The 16,957-nt window shown below is 45.2% G+C and overlaps 1 protein-coding gene across 4 annotated transcripts in view; it reads left to right on the forward strand.

The window, feature by feature from the left end:
* Positions 1-16,957, forward strand: part of NR2C1 (nuclear receptor subfamily 2 group C member 1) — a 338,385-nt gene that overhangs the window by 132,790 nt on the left and 188,638 nt on the right. For all 4 annotated transcript variants that reach the window (XM_069229104.1, XM_069229106.1, XM_069229105.1 and 1 more), the window contains one exon: positions 490-571. In XM_069229104.1, coding sequence (XP_069085205.1) covers positions 490-571 — 82 coding nt within the window. The remainder of the gene's footprint in view (positions 1-489; positions 572-16,957) is intronic.

Genomic DNA, 16,957 nt, shown 5'->3' on the forward strand with positions numbered 1-16,957 from the left:
GGCCAAAATTGTTGTCTGTGAGGTTATGAGCAATGCCCTTGTTGACTTTGATTGGATAACTGACAAAAGGTTTTCTTTGGAGCCTACATTCATCAATGTGTACCTCTGGTGGCTCTGGTGATCATTAAGCTTAATTAAAACTAGGCAGAACTTCTCAGCGATTCTGGATCTGTAGTGCAACAGTTTATATCACCAACTTCATCAGAAATGGCATCTCACATGGACTGCAAGTTTGAAAGGACTTTGGAAACACTTTCTTGATCAGTCTGCGTTCATGGTTAAAAGTCTAACGATAGGCCATTTTGTGTCAAGCTTTCTCAAGTGAAGTGTTAGGTTCTTGTTTCTTCATAGACTATTTATGAAGATGTTTGGTGTTGATTGGCATGTGAGAATTTTGCTTCACCTATTTTCTCATTGCTTTTCCTCTACTGCTTTGAATGCATCACAACGCTTTGATTTAATTAATATTCTACTTGTTTTTCTTTACAGATTTTAACAGACAACGCATGCTTAGACCAGAACTTCAACAGAACGGTGGAACTCTGTGTAGTATGTGGAGATAAGGCTTCAGGTGAATTAATGAAATGTGAAAAATAAGTTAAGAATGCAGCCGTTTGTTTATTTAAAACACCGTGAGCCTATTTAGATTAAGAAGGGAATCTGTCTCGTTTTGGATGTTTGTCCCTCAAGACCATTTGCATACAAATCCGAATCTGTTACTGAATGACATCCTTGTAAGAGCAGCTGCTTTATCGCGTCTTCTAAAAGATTTAGCACTTGGTGCTTCCAAAAGTCCCTTTTCCATTTCATTTAGACATCCAGATCACTTTACAAAACCTTTTTCCGTTATTTTGTTTTTAGGTTTGGCCTAGAGACACATTGATGTCTCCTGACTTTGTTACAGTTAATATATAAATAATAATTTTTTACCTGTTACATTTTGGCAGATCTGCATTTCAGCTTTGTTATACAGCAGCACTACAAACTACAAATTCTGCACATTCCAGCTGACCACAAAACACCAGTCTGTGGCAGTTGTCAAGAATATATTGTGTTGAATTTCAGGCAGTGCGCTCCAATTATCTGCCAAGACATCACAAATAAGCTATCCACCAGCATATTTCGGCTTTAAAAACAGTACCCATACAGCTGCAGCAAGGGGGACCACTCTCTCTGTATTTATGCATTGCAAAAAGGATGTTGCTCTCCGCCCCATCCTTGATTTGTGGCTACTCAACCACTACATTACTACCATCCACTTCTGGGTGACCATGCTTCAGAATGTTGTCCCTCTCCTTCAGCAAGGAGACTAAATGCCTACACTCAACCTCCAGGATGGCCACTTCCACATTGCATACACCAAGTTCATCTCCAGTACTCGAGGTATGTGATAAGTGCAATACCTTACCAATTCAAAGTTGCACCTTTTGATGTCGCCTTACCTCCATGAGTATTCATCAGATGTTTAGCTAGGATGGTGGCTAATCTCCATTTTCATCAAGTGTGTGATTATCTTTTTGATTGACTGGTATACCAGTGCACTGTCAACAGTGTCCCCTCTAAATCAGTTAAGCTGCAGAGTCAATAATAATAAATACTGCATGCATCCTCAGCAGATTGAAACATTTCACTCAGTTTGGTGACGGACAAAACTTATCCCATGCCTTAGAGTGTCCTGGCATTACAAAGATTGCTTCCTTTTTACCAGACATTGCGCCATTAGTGAGAGTGGTAAATCTGTTGTTAATGATGGCATCTTCTTTATCCAGGCCATGATCATTAGCAAACAAATTGGGAGGCTCTACTATTGATAAAACCTAGCATAAATTGTGGTAGTGGAACAAATCAAATCTTTTACTGGGCAGATCATTTCTAGACCCACAACTGCAGGTGCCCTTCACACCAGATATACCCCTCACAAGAGGTGCTCAACCCATGAAGAAGTTCACAATTCAGGATGAGTGGTCCCCTCAAGCATCTCTAAACACACTCAGCGTGTTCAAATTGCGAGCAATTCTTGTCATATAATATATTCTGGAAACTGAATAGGACTCTTAGTATTCTAAGATAGTAAATTAATATATATGAATTTATTATACAAAAATTTACAAAAACAATATTCTTATCTAAATATTTTCCCTTAAGACAGTCACTCACTGTATCATTCGTATAAGACAGTGTACAGAACATGCATCCCAATACAAGCAATAAATAAACAATGACAATAGACATGCTCACAATAATTAACAAAACAAACAATATATGCTAAGGCAATGAGTATAGATTACCAACATCACATCAACTTAATTTTGACAATCACTGAAAAATTCATGTTGAATATACTTTTTTTCATGCAAAAACGTTTTATAGCTCTTGATGTCTATTAAGATCCACATTACTTTGTCCCATATCTAATTGCAGTCCTCTACTTATCGTTCTGTGCCAAAGTGACAATCTTTTGCTTCTGACAGTTTTGTGCCTATTTACAATCCTTTACCACAAACTGTTGCTTTGTGATTTTGTGCCACAATGATAGTCCTTTACTGGTGGCAATGCCTATCAATGATTCTTTATCACAAAGTGTTACCGATGCGTGTTTCGGTGGACCAAGAACCTTATTCAACAGCCACCTTCATCAGGGCAATACTGCAGAATGAAGCAGTGGACCTTCAAAAAACTCTAAATAAAAAAATACAAACATTTTTAATTGTTCCCAGTACAGCTGATAGACGTATAAATTCAATAAAGCGAGACTATCTGGCAGACTCTAGATTAGATGTGCATACTTAATAAGTACGTATAAAGAACATGTGAAAAAATGCCAAAAAGGATTTTGTGAAATAGAAAATGGAAGAGAAACGACCATTAACCGCCAAATGCGTCAGCGCCCCCCCCCCCCAAAAAAAAGAACCCCAAAACCCAAAAAAATATGAAAAAATAAAAAAGAGAAAACCATTAAATAATCCAAAAAATTAAATCAAAGAACCCCATTAAAAAAGCGTTACACACTTACTGCACACGTCTAAGCCCCATTAAAGGCTAACTCATACCTGATGGTTTAACAAGATCAAGAAGCAGGGCTAATTAAGCTCCTCTTTGAATAGTTGGAGATATCTAGAAAATCACAGACCACAATGTTTGTGTCACAAGTACTTAAAATGTCGCTTAAAGGACAAACTTACAATTTCAAATTAAGAAAAGAGTATAAGCTCTTTAGTCCGCTCGTAGAATAGCATAAGGATGTAAAATACATCCGCTTCTGAGTTACACATATCAGTCGTACTATATTCTAGTTAGTCAGTTACCTAGACCCAGGCATTTCTGGTATTGTTACTCGATTCTGTGACAAGGTCACACCCAGTTTCCATCTTTGTTTTGGTAGCTAAGAGTTATCTCCTGCTACTCATGTCCATATGAACAAGAGGCATGTCGGATTTGTGAATATTAAGTTTGTCTTTAAATAACATGTGCCCAAAACACTATATTCTTGATAATTAGTCGTCACAAACTATTCTGAAATTTCCAACGTTATCGCACATTAATGCAAAAGGTAGGTAACAGATTTCTGTGCTTACTCGTTATAGCAGGGAGCCTTTGCGCACTGCCATAGAATATAAACAAGAATAAACAGTAAATTTTTAAATTGCACGAAAATGTTACACCAGGATCCTCCTTTTATTTTTAAGGCTACTAAACCGGTGTAACTGGATATGAGAAGTGTTGGATTTAGAAGTTCTTGCCGCAAGCCTTTGCTCACCTAGACAACTAATGTTCTTTCCAATAATAACCTAAGATATACAGCCAGCTTGAAAATGTTGTTCCTGGAAGGGAATAAATCTAATCTCTATAACATAAACATTTTGTAGTTACTTACCGAGGCTTAAAGGTTTATGGCATTGTTTCTTCGCTGACGCGGAGAATCCACAACCAGATTCAGCGTGTCTAGTAGTAAACCCGAACTCTTCTGTTAATTTTGTTTAATATATTCAAAATATAGAGAAGGGACTGGAGCCGTATAAATAAGGGAAAAATAAAACATTCCAGTGGCAGCTATCTTTAAATATGAACTTCAGTGGTGATATCGGTTTCGAATATACTATGGCTTTATCGTGCAGATCTGTGTAGATCTAACTGTCATTAAAACAAATCTAGTCGTAAAGCCGAACTCTTGTATTCATCTCGTTCAATATATACGAAACATAGAGAAGGGACTGGAGCCGTATAAATAAGGGAAAAGGAAACATTCCAGTTGCGGCCGTCCTTTAATATGAACGAAGTTCAGTGGTGATGTCTGTTTCAAATATACTATGGCTTTATCGTGGAAATCTGTCTAGATCTAACTGTTAAAACAAAAACTGCATCTCTGCACGTTAACCTAAATTACCTATAGTCTATATCGCATATAGTGTATATCACAATAGAGAAACAGAGTTCTTACGTTCGTCTTAATATATATGAAACCTAGAAAAGGGACTAGAGACATTTAGCAAAGTAAAAAGAAGCGTTCCAGTGGCGGCCATTTTTTGAATATGGATGGAGTTCAAAGGTGATACCTGTTTCAAACATTTGGCGGCTCCATCATAAAGATCCAGACACATCTAACTCTTTGTAGACAAATACTATATCCATGCACAAGCTAATTTAAGTTGCCTATAGTCTTAATCTAATATAGAAGTGTATATCAGGAGGCCTACACAGTCTATCCTCAAATTTAGTTGATTTAATCACATTAAGTAAATATGAATCCTGAGCGAGATAGAATACTGTTTAAGTAAAAGTAACTGCCCAAACAGTATAACAACTTGCGTAAGATATGTTGTCAACCTGTTAGTCACCATAGATTTTAGATAGCATTTTGACACAGCATTTCTTTATTAAGTCCGTTATTGTATGTGTCTAAATGAAACATCTAGAAAATATATCTCTTTTGCCTCATGGCTTCAGAGTCCTGTCCAGCTTTTGGGACAATTCTTTCTAGTGTGGGCCGTCTAATTTCTTCTTCTCCGTGGTCATTGGACGACTAATGTGCTACCAGCGGAGCATTGGATTTCTGGATCCTAATGGCAGACTGGTGTTCATAATATCTAAATCTAAATTACCTGGATGTGTCTCCTACATAATCCAGATTACATGGGCAAAGGATCAGATATATCATGTTTTTAGTACTGCAATTTGTCATATTTGATATAAATGTAGTGTTTTTTTTTTTTTTTTTTTGCCATGTGAGTATATCAGACACAATGGCTCCTGTACATGCTTGGCAATTCCCGCATTTATAGTTGCCTTTCACAGCACTTGGGTCTTTAATAGATTTTTGAACAGATTCTTTAGCAGTGATCATGGCAGACCTGACTAACATGTTTCGGAGGTTCTTATTCTTCTTAGAAGCAAACAAAGGTTTGCTCAAATTCTTTGAGTCTGTATTGATGTTAAGGATATGCCAGTCAGAATTAATAAATTGTCTGATTTTGTTCAAATTCGAGTGGCGGATGACGCATATCAATCTTTCCTCATCATCGTTTTCTTTATTCTAAAACATCGTAGTACGATTGTAATATTTAGCTCTTTTTAGTGAATCTTTGATTAATTCTCAGAGGATAACCTCTCTGGATTAATTTGCTATTGTAGGAAGTTGGTTCTGTATGTGCTATTTCAAAGTAAGGAATAGCATGCACAGAGTCCAAGGGTTCCCCTTAGAGGTAAAATAGTGGTAAAAATAGATAATACTAATGCTCTATTTTGTGGTAGTGTGGTCGAGCAGTAGGCTTATCCAAGGAGTAGTGTTAAGCATTTGTTGTACATACACATAGACAATAAATGAGGTACACACACTCAGAGACAAATCCAGCCAATAGGTTTTTGTATAGAAAAATATATTTTCTTAGTTTATTTTAAGAACCACAGGTTCAAATTATACATGTAATATCTCATTTGAAAGGTATTGCAGGTAAGTACTTTAGGAACTTTAAATCATAAAAATTGCATGTATACTTTTCAAGTTATTGACAAATAGCTGTTTTAAAAGTGGACACTTAGTGCAATTTTCACAGTTCCTGGGGGAGGTAAGTTTTTGTTAGTTTTACCAGGTAAGTAAGACACTTACAGGGTTCAGTTCTTGGTCCAAGGTAGCCCACCGTTGGGGGTTCAGAGCAACCCCAAAGTCACCACACCAGCAGCTCAGGGCCGGTCAGGTGCAGAGTTCAAAGTGGTGTCCAAAACACATAGGCTAGAATGGAGAGAAGGGGGTGCCCCGGTTCCGGTCTGCTTGCAGGTAAGTACCCACGTCTTCGGAGGGCAGACCAGGGGGGTTTTGTAGGGCACCGGGGGGGACACAAGCCCACACAGAAATTTCACCCTCAGCAGCGCGGGGGCGGCCGGGTGCAGTGTAGAAACAGGCGTCGGGTTCGCAATGTTAGTCTATGAGAGATCTCGGGATCTCTTCAGCGCTGCAGGCAGGCAAGGGGGGGATTCCTCGGGGAAACCTCCACTTGGGCAAGGGAGAGGGACTCCTGGGGGTCACTTCTCCAGTGAAAGTCCGGTCCTTCAGGTCCTGGGGGCTGCGGGTGCAGGGTCTCTCCCAGGCGTCGGGACTTTGGATTCAAAGAGTCGCGGTCAGGGGAAGCCTCGGGATTCCCTCTGCAGGCGGCGCTGTGGGGGCTCAGGGGGGACAGGTTTTGGTACTCACAGTATCAGAGTAGTCCTGGGGTCCCTCCTGAGGTGTTGGATCTCCACCAGCCGAGTCGGGGTCGCCGGGTGCAGTGTTGCAAGTCTCACGCTTCTTGCGGGGAGCTTGCAGGGTTCTTTCAAAGCTGCTGGAAACAAAGTTGCAGCCTTTCTTGGAGCAGGTCCGCTGTCCTCGGGAGTTTCTTGTCTTTTCGAAGCAGGGGCAGTCCTCAGAGGATGTCGAGGTCGCTGGTCCCTTTGGAAGGCGTCGCTGGAGCAGGATCTTTGGAAGGCAGGAGACAGGCCGGTGAGTTTCTGGAGCCAAGGCAGTTGTCGTCTTCTGGTCTTCCTCTGCAGGGGTTTTCAGCTAGGCAGTCCTTCTTCTTGTAGTTTGCAGGAATCTAATTTTCTAGGGTTCAGGGTAGCCCTTAAATACTAAATTTAAGGGCGTGTTTAGGTCTGGGGGGTTAGTAGCCAATGGCTACTAGCCCTGAGGGTGGGTACACCCTCTTTGTGCCTCCTCCCAAGGGGAGGGGGTCACAATCCTAACCCTATTGGGGGAATCCTCCATCTGCAAGATGGAGGATTTCTAAAAGTTAGAGTCACTTCAGCTCAGGACACCTTAGGGGCTGTCCTGACTGGCCAGTGACTCCTCCTTGTTGCTTTCTTTGTTCCCTCCAGCCTTGCCGCCAAAAGTGGGGGCCGTGGCCGGAGGGGGCGGGCAACTCCACTAAGCTGGAGTGCCCTGCTGGGCTGTGACAAAGGGGTGAGCCTTTGAGGCTCACCGCCAGGTGTCACAGCTCCTGCCTGGGGGAGGTTGTAGCATCTCCACCCAGTGCAGGCTTTGTTACTGGCCTCAGAGTGACAAAGGCACTCTCCCCATGAGGCCAGCAACATGTCTCTAGTGTGGCAGGCTGCTGGAACTAGTCAGCCTACACAGACAGTCGGTTAAGTTTCAGGGGGCACCTCTAAGGTGCCCTCTGTAGTGTATTTTACAATAAAATGTACACTGGCATCAGTGTGCATTTATTGTGCTGAGAAGTTTGATACCAAACTTCCCAGTTTTCAGTGTAGCCATTATGGTGCTGTGGAGTTCGTGTTTGACAGACTCCCAGACCATATACTCTTATGGCTACCCTGTACTTACAATGTCTAAGGTTTTGTTTAGACACTGTAGGGGTACCATGCTCATGCACTGGTACCCTCACCTATGGTATAGTGCACCCTGCCTTAGGGCTGTAAGGCCTGCTAGAGGGGTGTCTTACCTATACTGCATAGGCAGTGAGAGGCTGGCATGGCACCCTGAGGGGAGTGCCATGTCGACTTACTCGTTTTGTCCTCACTAGCACACACAAGCTGGCAAGCAGTGTGTCTGTGCTGCGTGAGAGGTCTCCAGGGTGGCATAAGACATGCTGCAGCCCTTAGAGACCTTCCTTGGCATCAGGGCCCTTGGTACTAGAAGTACCAGTTACAAGGGACTTATCTGGATGCCAGGGTCTGCCAATTGTGGATACAAAAGTACAGGTTAGGGAAAGAACACTGGTGCTGGGGCCTGGTTAGCAGGCCTCAGCACACTTTCAATTGTAAACATAGCATCAGCAAAGGCAAAAAGTCAGGGGGCAACCATGCCAAGGAGGCATTTCCTTACACAACCCCCCCCCAAACGAAAGAGGATGAGACTAACCTTTCCCAAGAGAGTCTTCATTTTCTAAGTGGAAGAACCTGGAAAGGCCATCTGCATTGGCATGGGCAGTCCCAGGTCTGTGTTCCACTATAAAGTCCATTCCCTGTAGGGAGATGGACCACCTCAACAGTTTAGGATTTTCACCTTTCATTTGCATCAGCCATTTGAGAGGTCTGTGGTCAGTTTGAACTAGGAAGTGAGTCCCAAAGAGGTATGGTCTCAGCTTCTTCAGGGACCAAACCACAGCAAAGGCCTCCCTCTCAATGGCACTCCAACGCTGCTCCCTGGGGAGTAACCTCCTGCTAATAAAAGCAACAGGCTGGTCAAGGCCATCATCATTTGTTTGGGACAAAACTGCCCCTATCCCATGTTCAGAGGCATCAGTCTGCACAATGAACTGCTTAGAATAATCTGGAGCTTTGAGAACTGGTGCTGAGCACATTGCTTGTTTCAGGGTGTCAAAGGCCTGTTGGCATTCCACAGTCCAGTTCACTTTCTTGGGCATTTTCTTGGAGGTGAGTTCAGTGAGGGCTGTCACAATGGATCCATATCCCTTCACAAACCTCCTGTAATACCCAGTCAAGCCAAGGAATGCCCTGACTTTAGTCTGGGTTTTTGGAGCTACCCAGTCCAGAATAGTCTGGATCTTGGGTTGGAGTGGCTGAACTTGGCCTCCACCTACAAGGTGGCCCAAGTAAACCACAGTTCCCTGCCCTATCTGGCATTTGGATGCCTTGATAGAGAGACCTGCAGATTGCAGAGCCTTCAAAACCTTCTTCAGGTGGACCAGGTGATCCTGCCAGGTGGAGCTAAAGACAGCAATATCATCAAGATAAGCTGTGCTAAAGGACTCCAAGCCAGCAAGGACTTGATTCACCAACCTTTGGAAGGTGGCAGGGGCATTCTTTAAACCAAAGGGCATAACAGTAAACTGATAATGCCCATCAGGTGTGGAGAATGCTGTTTTCTCTTTTGCTCCAGGTGCCATTTTTATTTGCCAGTACCCTGCTGTCAAGTCAAAGGTACTTAAGGATTTGGCAGCACCTAATTTATCTATGAGCTCATCAGCTCTTGGAATTGGATGAGCATCTGTCTTGGTGACAGAATTGAGCCCTCTGTAGTCCACACAAAACCTCATCTCTTTCTTTCCATCTTTGGTGTGAGGTTTGGGGACTAAGACCACTGGGCTAGCCCAGGGGCTGTCAGAGCGCTCAATTACTCCCAATTCCAGCATCTTGTGGACTTCCACCTTGATGCTTTCCTTAACATGGTCAGATTGTCTAAAGATTTTGTTCTTGACAGGCATGCTGTCTCCTGTGTCCACATCATGGGTACACAGGTGTGTCTGACCAGGGGTTAAGGAGAAGAGTTCAGGAAACTGTTGTAGGACTCTCCTACAATCAGCTTGCTGTTGGCCAGAGAGGGTGTCTGAGTAGATCACTCCATCTACTGTGCCATCTTTTGGGTCTGATGACAGAAGATCAGGGAGAGGTTCACTCTCTGCCTCCTGATCCTCATCTGTTACCATCAACAGATTCACATCAGCCCTGTCATGGAAGAGCTTAAGGCGGTTCACATGGATCACCCTCTTGGGGCTCCTGCTTGTGCCCAGGTCCACCAGGTAGGTGACCTGACTCTTCCTTTCTAGTACTGGGTAAGGGCCACTCCATTTGTCCTGGAGTGCCCTGGGAGCCACAGGCTCCAGAACCCAGACTTTCTGCCCTGGTTGGAACTCAACCAGTGCAGCCTTTTGGTCATACCAAAACTTCTGGAGCCGTTGGCTGGCCTCAAGGTTTTTGGTTGCCTTTTCCATGTACTCTGCCATTCTAGAGCGAAGGCCAAGTACATAGTCCACTATGTCTTGTTTAGGCTCATGGAGAGGTCTCTCCCAGCCTTCTTTAACAAGAGCAAGTGGTCCACTTACAGGATGACCAAACAGAAGTTCAAAGGGTGAGAATCCTACTCCCTTCTGTGGCACCTCTCTGTAAGCGAAAAGCAGACATGGCAAGAGGACATCCCATCTCCTTTTGAGTTTTTCTGGGAGCCCCATGATCATGCCTTTTAATGTCTTGTTGAATCTCTCAACCAAGCCATTAGTTTGTGGATGGTAAGGTGTAGTGAATTTATAAGTCACTCCACACTCATTCCACATATGTTTCAGGTATGCTGACATGAAGTTGGTACCTCTGTCAGACACCACCTCCTTAGGGAAACCCACTCTGGTAAAGATACCAATGAGGGCCTTGGCTACTGCAGGGGCAGTAGTCGACCTAAGGGGAATAGCTTCAGGATACCTGGTAGCATGATCCACTACTACCAGGATATACATATTTCCTGAGGCTGTGGGAGGTTCCAGTGGACCAACTATGTCCACACCCACTCTTTCAAAGGGGACCCCCACCACTGGAAGTGGAATGAGGGGGGCCTTTGGGTGCCCACCTGTCTTACCACTGGATTGACAGGTGGGGCAGGAGAGGCAAAACTCCTTAACCATGTTGGACATATTGGGCCAGTAGAAGTGGTTGACTAGCCTCTCCCACGTCTTGGTTTGTCCCAAATGTCCAGCAAGGGGAATGTCATGGGCCAATGTTAGGATGAACTCTCTGAACAGCTGAGGCACTACCACTCTCCTAGTGGCACCAGGTTTGGGGTCTCTGGCCTCAGTGTACAGGAGTCCATCTTCCCAATAGACCCTATGTGTTCCATTTTTCTTGCCCTTGGACTCTTCAGCAGCTTGCTGCCTGAGGCCTTCAAGAGAGGGACAGGTTTCTTGTCCCTTACACAGCTCCTCCCTTGAGGGTCCCCCTGGGCCTAAGAGCTCAACCTGATAAGGTTCAAGCTCCAAAGGCTCAGTTCCCTCAGAGGGCAGAACTTCTTCCTGAGAAGAGAGGTTCCCTTTCTTTTGCTGTGTTGCAGTTGGTTTCCCATCTGACTTTCCTTTCCTCTTGGTAGGCTGGGCCATTTTTCCAGACTCCAGCTCTACTTTTTCACCCTGTGCCTTGCACTGTGCTCTTGTTTTCACACACACCAGTTCAGGGATACCCAGCATTGCTGCATGTGTTCTTAGTTCTACCTCAGCCTATGCTGAGGACTCCAGGTCATTTCCAAGCAGACAGTCCACTGGGATATTTGAGGAGACCACCACCTGTTTCAGGCCATTGACCCCTCCCCATTCTAAAGTAACCATTGCCATGGGATGTACTTTTCTCTGATTGTCAGCGTTGGTGACTGTGTAAGTTTTTCCAGTCAGGTATTGGCCAGGGGAAACCAGTTTCTCTGTCACCATGGTGACACTGGCACCTGTATCCCTCAGGCCCTCTATTCTAGTCCCATTAATTAAGAGTTGCTGTCTGTATTTTTGCATGTTAGGCGGCCAGACAGCTAGTGTGGCTAAATCCACCCCACCCTCAGAAACTAGAGTAGCTTCAGTGTGGACCCTGATTTGCTCTGGGCACACTGTTGATCCCACTTGGAGACTAGCCATACCAGTGTTACCTGGATGGGAGTTTGGAGTGGAACCTTTCTTGGGACAGGCCTTGTCTCCAGTTTGGTGTCCATGCTGTTTACAGCTATGACACCAGGCCTTTTTGGGATCAAAGTTTTTACCCTTGTACCCATTGTTTTGTGAAGAGGCTCTGGGCCCACCCTCCTGTGCAGGTTTTTGGGGGCCTGTAGAAGACTCTTTACTATTTTTAGTTTTGGTTGTCTCATCACCCTTCCCCTGGGGAGTCTTTGTGACCCCTTTCTTTTGGTCACCCCCTGTTGAAGTCTTGGACACCCTTGTCTTGACCCAATGGTCCGCCTTCTTTCCCAATTCTTGGGGAGAAATTGGTCCTAGGTCTACCAGATGCTGATGCAGTTTATCATTGAAACAATTACTCAATAGGTGTTCCTTCACAAATAAATTGTACAGCCCATCATAATTACTTACACCACTGCCTTGAATCCAACCATCTAGTGTTTTCACTGAGTAGTCTACAAAGTCAACCCAGGTCTGGCTCGAGGATTTTTGAGCCCCCCTGTAAGGAAATGCCTCCTTGGCATGGTTGCCCCCTGACTTTTTGCCTTTGCTGATGCTATGTTTACAATTGAAAGTGTGCTGAGGCCTGCTAACCAGGCCCCAGCACCAGTGTTCTTTCCCTAACCTGTACTTTTGTATCCACAATTGGCAGACCCTGGCATCCAGATAAGTCCCTTGTAACTGGTACTCCTAGTACCAAGGGCCCTGATGCCAAGGAAGGTCTCTAAGGGCTGCAGCATGTCTTATGCCACCCTGGAGACCTCTCACCCAGCACAGACACACTGCTTGCCAGCTTGTGTGTGCTAGTGAGGACAAAACGAGTAAGTCGACATGGCACTCCCCTCAGGGTGCCATGCCAGCCTCTCACTGCCTATGCAGTATAGGTAAGACACCCCTCTAGCAGGCCTTACAGCCCTAAGGCAGGGTGCACTATACCATAGGTGAGGGTACCAGTGCATGAGCATGGTACCCCTACAGTGTCTAAACAAAACCTTAGACATTGTAAGTGCAGGGTAGCCATAAGAGTATATGGTCTGGGAGTTTGTCAAACACGAACTCCACAGCACCATAATGGCTACACTGAAAACTGGGAAGTTTGGTATCAAACTTCTCAGCACAATAAATGCACACTGATGCCAGTGTACATTTTATTGTAAAATACACCCCAGAGGGCACCTTAGAGGTGCCCCCTGAAACTTAACCGACTATCTGTGTAGGCTGACTAGTTTTAGCAGCCTGCCACAAACCGAGACATGTTGCTGGCCCCATGGGGAGAGTGCCTTTGTCACTCTGAGGCCAGTAACAAAGCCTGCACTGGGTGGAGATGCTAACACCTCCCCCAGGCAGGAATTGTCACACCTGGCGGTGAGCCTCAAAGGCTCACCTCCTTTGTGCCAACCCGGCAGGACACTCCAGCTAGTGGAGTTGCCCGCCCCCTCCGGCCAGGCCCCACTTTTGGCGGCAAGGCCGGAGAAGATAATGAGAAAAACAAGGAGGAGTCACTGGCCAGTCAGGACAGCCCCTAAGGTGTCCCGAGCTGAAGTGACTAACTTTTAGAAATCCTCCATCTTGCAGATGGAGGATTCCCCCAATAGGGTTAGGATTGTGACCCCCTCCCCTTGGGAGGAGGCACAAAGAGGGTGTACCCACCCTCAGGGCTAGTAGCCATTGGCTACTAACCCCCCAGACCTAAACACGCCCTTAAATTTAGTATTTAAGGGCTACCCTGAACCCTAGAAAATTAGATTCCTGCAACTACAAGAAGAAGGACTGCCTAGCTGAAAACCCCTGCAGAGGAAGACCGGAAGACGACAACTGCCTTGGCTCCAGAAACTCACCGGCCTGTCTCCTGCCTTCCAAAGATCCTGCTCCAGCGACGCCTTCCAAAGGGACCAGCGACCTCGACATCCTCTGAGGACTGCCCCTGCTTCGAAAAGACAAGAAACTCCCGAGGACAGCGGACCTGCTCCAAGAAAGGCTGCAACTTTGTTTCCAGCAGCCTTGAAAGAACCCTGCAAGCTCCCCGCAAGAAGCGTGAGACTTGCAACACTGCACCCGGCGACCCCGACTCGGCTGGTGGAGATCCAACACCTCAGGAGGGACCCCAGGACTACTCTGATACTGTGAGTACCAAAACCTGTCCCCCCTGAGCCCCCACAGCGCCGCCTGCAGAGGGAATCCCGAGGCTTCCCCTGACCGCGACTCTTTGAATCCAAAATCCCGACGCCTGGGAGAGACCCTGCACCCGCAGCCCCCAGGACCTGAAGGATCGGACTTTCACTGGAGAAGTGACCCCCAGGAGTCCCTCTCCCTTGCCCAAGTGGAGGTTTCCCCGAGGAACCCCCCCCTTGCCTGCCTGCAGCGCTGAAGAGATCCCGAGATCTCTCATAGACTAACATTGCGAACCCGACGCCTGTTTCTACACTGCACCCGGCCGCCCCCGCGCTGCTGAGGGTGAAATTTCTGTGTGGGCTTGTGTCCCCCCCGGTGCCCTACAAAACCCCTCTGGTCTGCCCTCCGAAGACGCGGGTACTTACCTGCAAGCAGACCGGAACCGGGGCACCCCCTTCTCTCCATTCTAGCCTATGTGTTTTGGGCACCACTTTGAACTCTGCACCTAACCGGCCCTGAGCTGCTGGTGTGGTGACTTTGGGGTTGCTCTGAACCCCCAACGGTGGGCTACCTTGGACCAAGAACTGAACCCTGTAAGTGTCCTACTTACCTGGTAAAACTAACAAAAACTTACCTCCCCCAGGAACTGTGAAAATTGCACTAAGTGTCCACTTTTAAAACAGCTATTTGTCAATAACTTGAAAAGTATACATGCAATTTTGATGATTTGAAGTTCCTAAAGTACTTACCTGCAATACCTTTCGAAATGAGATATTACATGTAGAATTTGAACCTGTGGTTCTTAAAATAAACTAAGAAAAGATATTTTTCTATACAAAAACCTATTGGCTGGATTTGTCTCCGAGTGTGTGTACCTCATTTATTGTCTATGTGTATGTACAACAAATGCTTAACACTACTCCTTGGATAAGCCTACTGCTCGACCACACTACCACAAAATAGAGCATTAGTATTATCTATTTTTACCACTATTTTACCTCTAAGGGGAACCCTTGGACTCTGTGCATGCTATTCCTTACTTTGAAATAGCACATACAGAGCCAACTTCCTACACCCCCTGAATCTAATCCTATACTCCTCAGTGGAGAATCCAAAGCCCTCAATCAGGGTACCCTTCATGAGGTCATAAGATTCTGCATCTTGTCCAGAGAGTGTGAGGAGTCTATCCCTACACTTTCCTGTGAACATTTCCCAAAGGAGAGCACCCCAGTGAGATCTGTTCACTTTTCTGGTTACACAAGCCCTCTCAAAAGCTGTGAACCATTTGGTGATGTCATCACCATCTTCATATTTAGTTACAATCCCTTTAGGGATTTTCAACATGTCAGGAGAATCTCTGACCCTATTTATGTTGCTGCCACCATTGATGGGTCCTAGGCCCATCTCTTGTCTTTCCCTCTCTATGGCTAGGATCTGTCTTTCCAAAGCCAATCTTTTGGCCATCCTGGCTAACTGGATGTCCTCTTCACTGGGGTTATCCTCAGTGATTTCAGAGGTGTTGGTCTCTCCTGTGAGGGAACCAGCATCTCTGACTATTATTTTTGGAGTCAGGGTTTGAGGGACCCTGTTCTCCCTAGATAGGACTGGTAGGGGGGAATTTTCCTCCAAGTCACTATCCTCTTCCTCTGAGTTGCCACCCTCAGAGGGGTTGGCCTTTTCAAACTCTGCCAAAAGCTCCTGGAGCTGTATTTTGGTAGGTTTGGGGCCCATTGTTATTTTCTTTATTTTACAGAGTGACCTTAGCTCCCTCATCTTAAGATGGAGGTAAGGTGTGGTGTCGAGTTCCACCACAGTCACATCTGTGCTAGACATTTTGCTTCTAAAAGTTGGAATACTTTTTAAGAATCTACAACTGGTTCTAGAATCTAATTCAAACTTTTACAAACTTTTAAACTCTAAAAGAAATGCTAAACAGGATCTAACACAAGGCCCTAGCAGGTCTTTTAAGAATTTAGAAAACTTTTCAAATTGCAAAAATCTATTTCTAATGACAATTTTGGAATTTGTCGTGTGATCAGGTATTGGCTGAGTAGTCCAGCAAATGCAAAGTCTTGTACCCCACCGCTGATCCACCAATGTTTGAAGTTGGTTCTGTATGTGCTATTTCAAAGTAAGGAATAGCATGCACAGAGTCCAAGGGTTCCCCTTAGAGGTAAAATAGTGGTAAAAATAGATAATACTAATGCTCTATTTTGTGGTAGTGTGGTCGAGCAGTAGGCTTATCCAAGGAGTAGTGTTAAGCATTTGTTGTACATACACATAGACAATAAATGAGGTACACACACTCAGAGACAAATCCAGCCAATAGGTTTTTGTATAGAAAAATATATTTTCTTAGTTTATTTTAAGAACCACAGGTTCAAATTATACATGTAATATCTCATTTGAAAGGTATTGCAGGTAAGTACTTTAGGAACTTTAAATCATAAAAATTGCATGTATACTTTTCAAGTTATTGACAAATAGCTGTTTTAAAAGTGGACACAGTGCAATTTTCACAGTTCCTGGGGGAGGTAAGTTTTTGTTAGTTTTACCAGGTAAGTAAGACACTTACAGGGTTCAGTTCTTGGTCCAAGGTAGCCCACCGTTGGGGGTTCAGAGCAACCCCAAAGTCACCACACCAGCAGCTCAGGGCCGGTCAGGTGCAGAGTTCAAAGTGGTGCCCAAAACACATAGGCTAGAATGGAGAGAAGGGGGTGCCCCGGTTCCGGTCTGCTTGCAGGTAAGTACCCACGTCTTCGGAGGGCAGACCAGGGGGGTTTTGTAGGGCACCGGGGGGGACACAAGCCCACACAGAAATTTCACCCTCAGCAGCGCGGGGGCGGCCGGGTGCAGTGTAGAAACAGGCGTCGGGTTCGCAATGTTAGTCTGAGAGATCTCGGGATCTCTTCAGCGCTGCAGGCAGGCAAGGGGGGGATTCCTCGGGGAAACCTCCACTTGGGCAAGGGAGAGGGACT

The sequence above is a fragment of the Pleurodeles waltl genome, chromosome 4_1, assembly GCF_031143425.1.
Source record: "Pleurodeles waltl isolate 20211129_DDA chromosome 4_1, aPleWal1.hap1.20221129, whole genome shotgun sequence".
NCBI lineage: Eukaryota > Metazoa > Chordata > Amphibia > Caudata > Salamandridae > Pleurodeles > Pleurodeles waltl.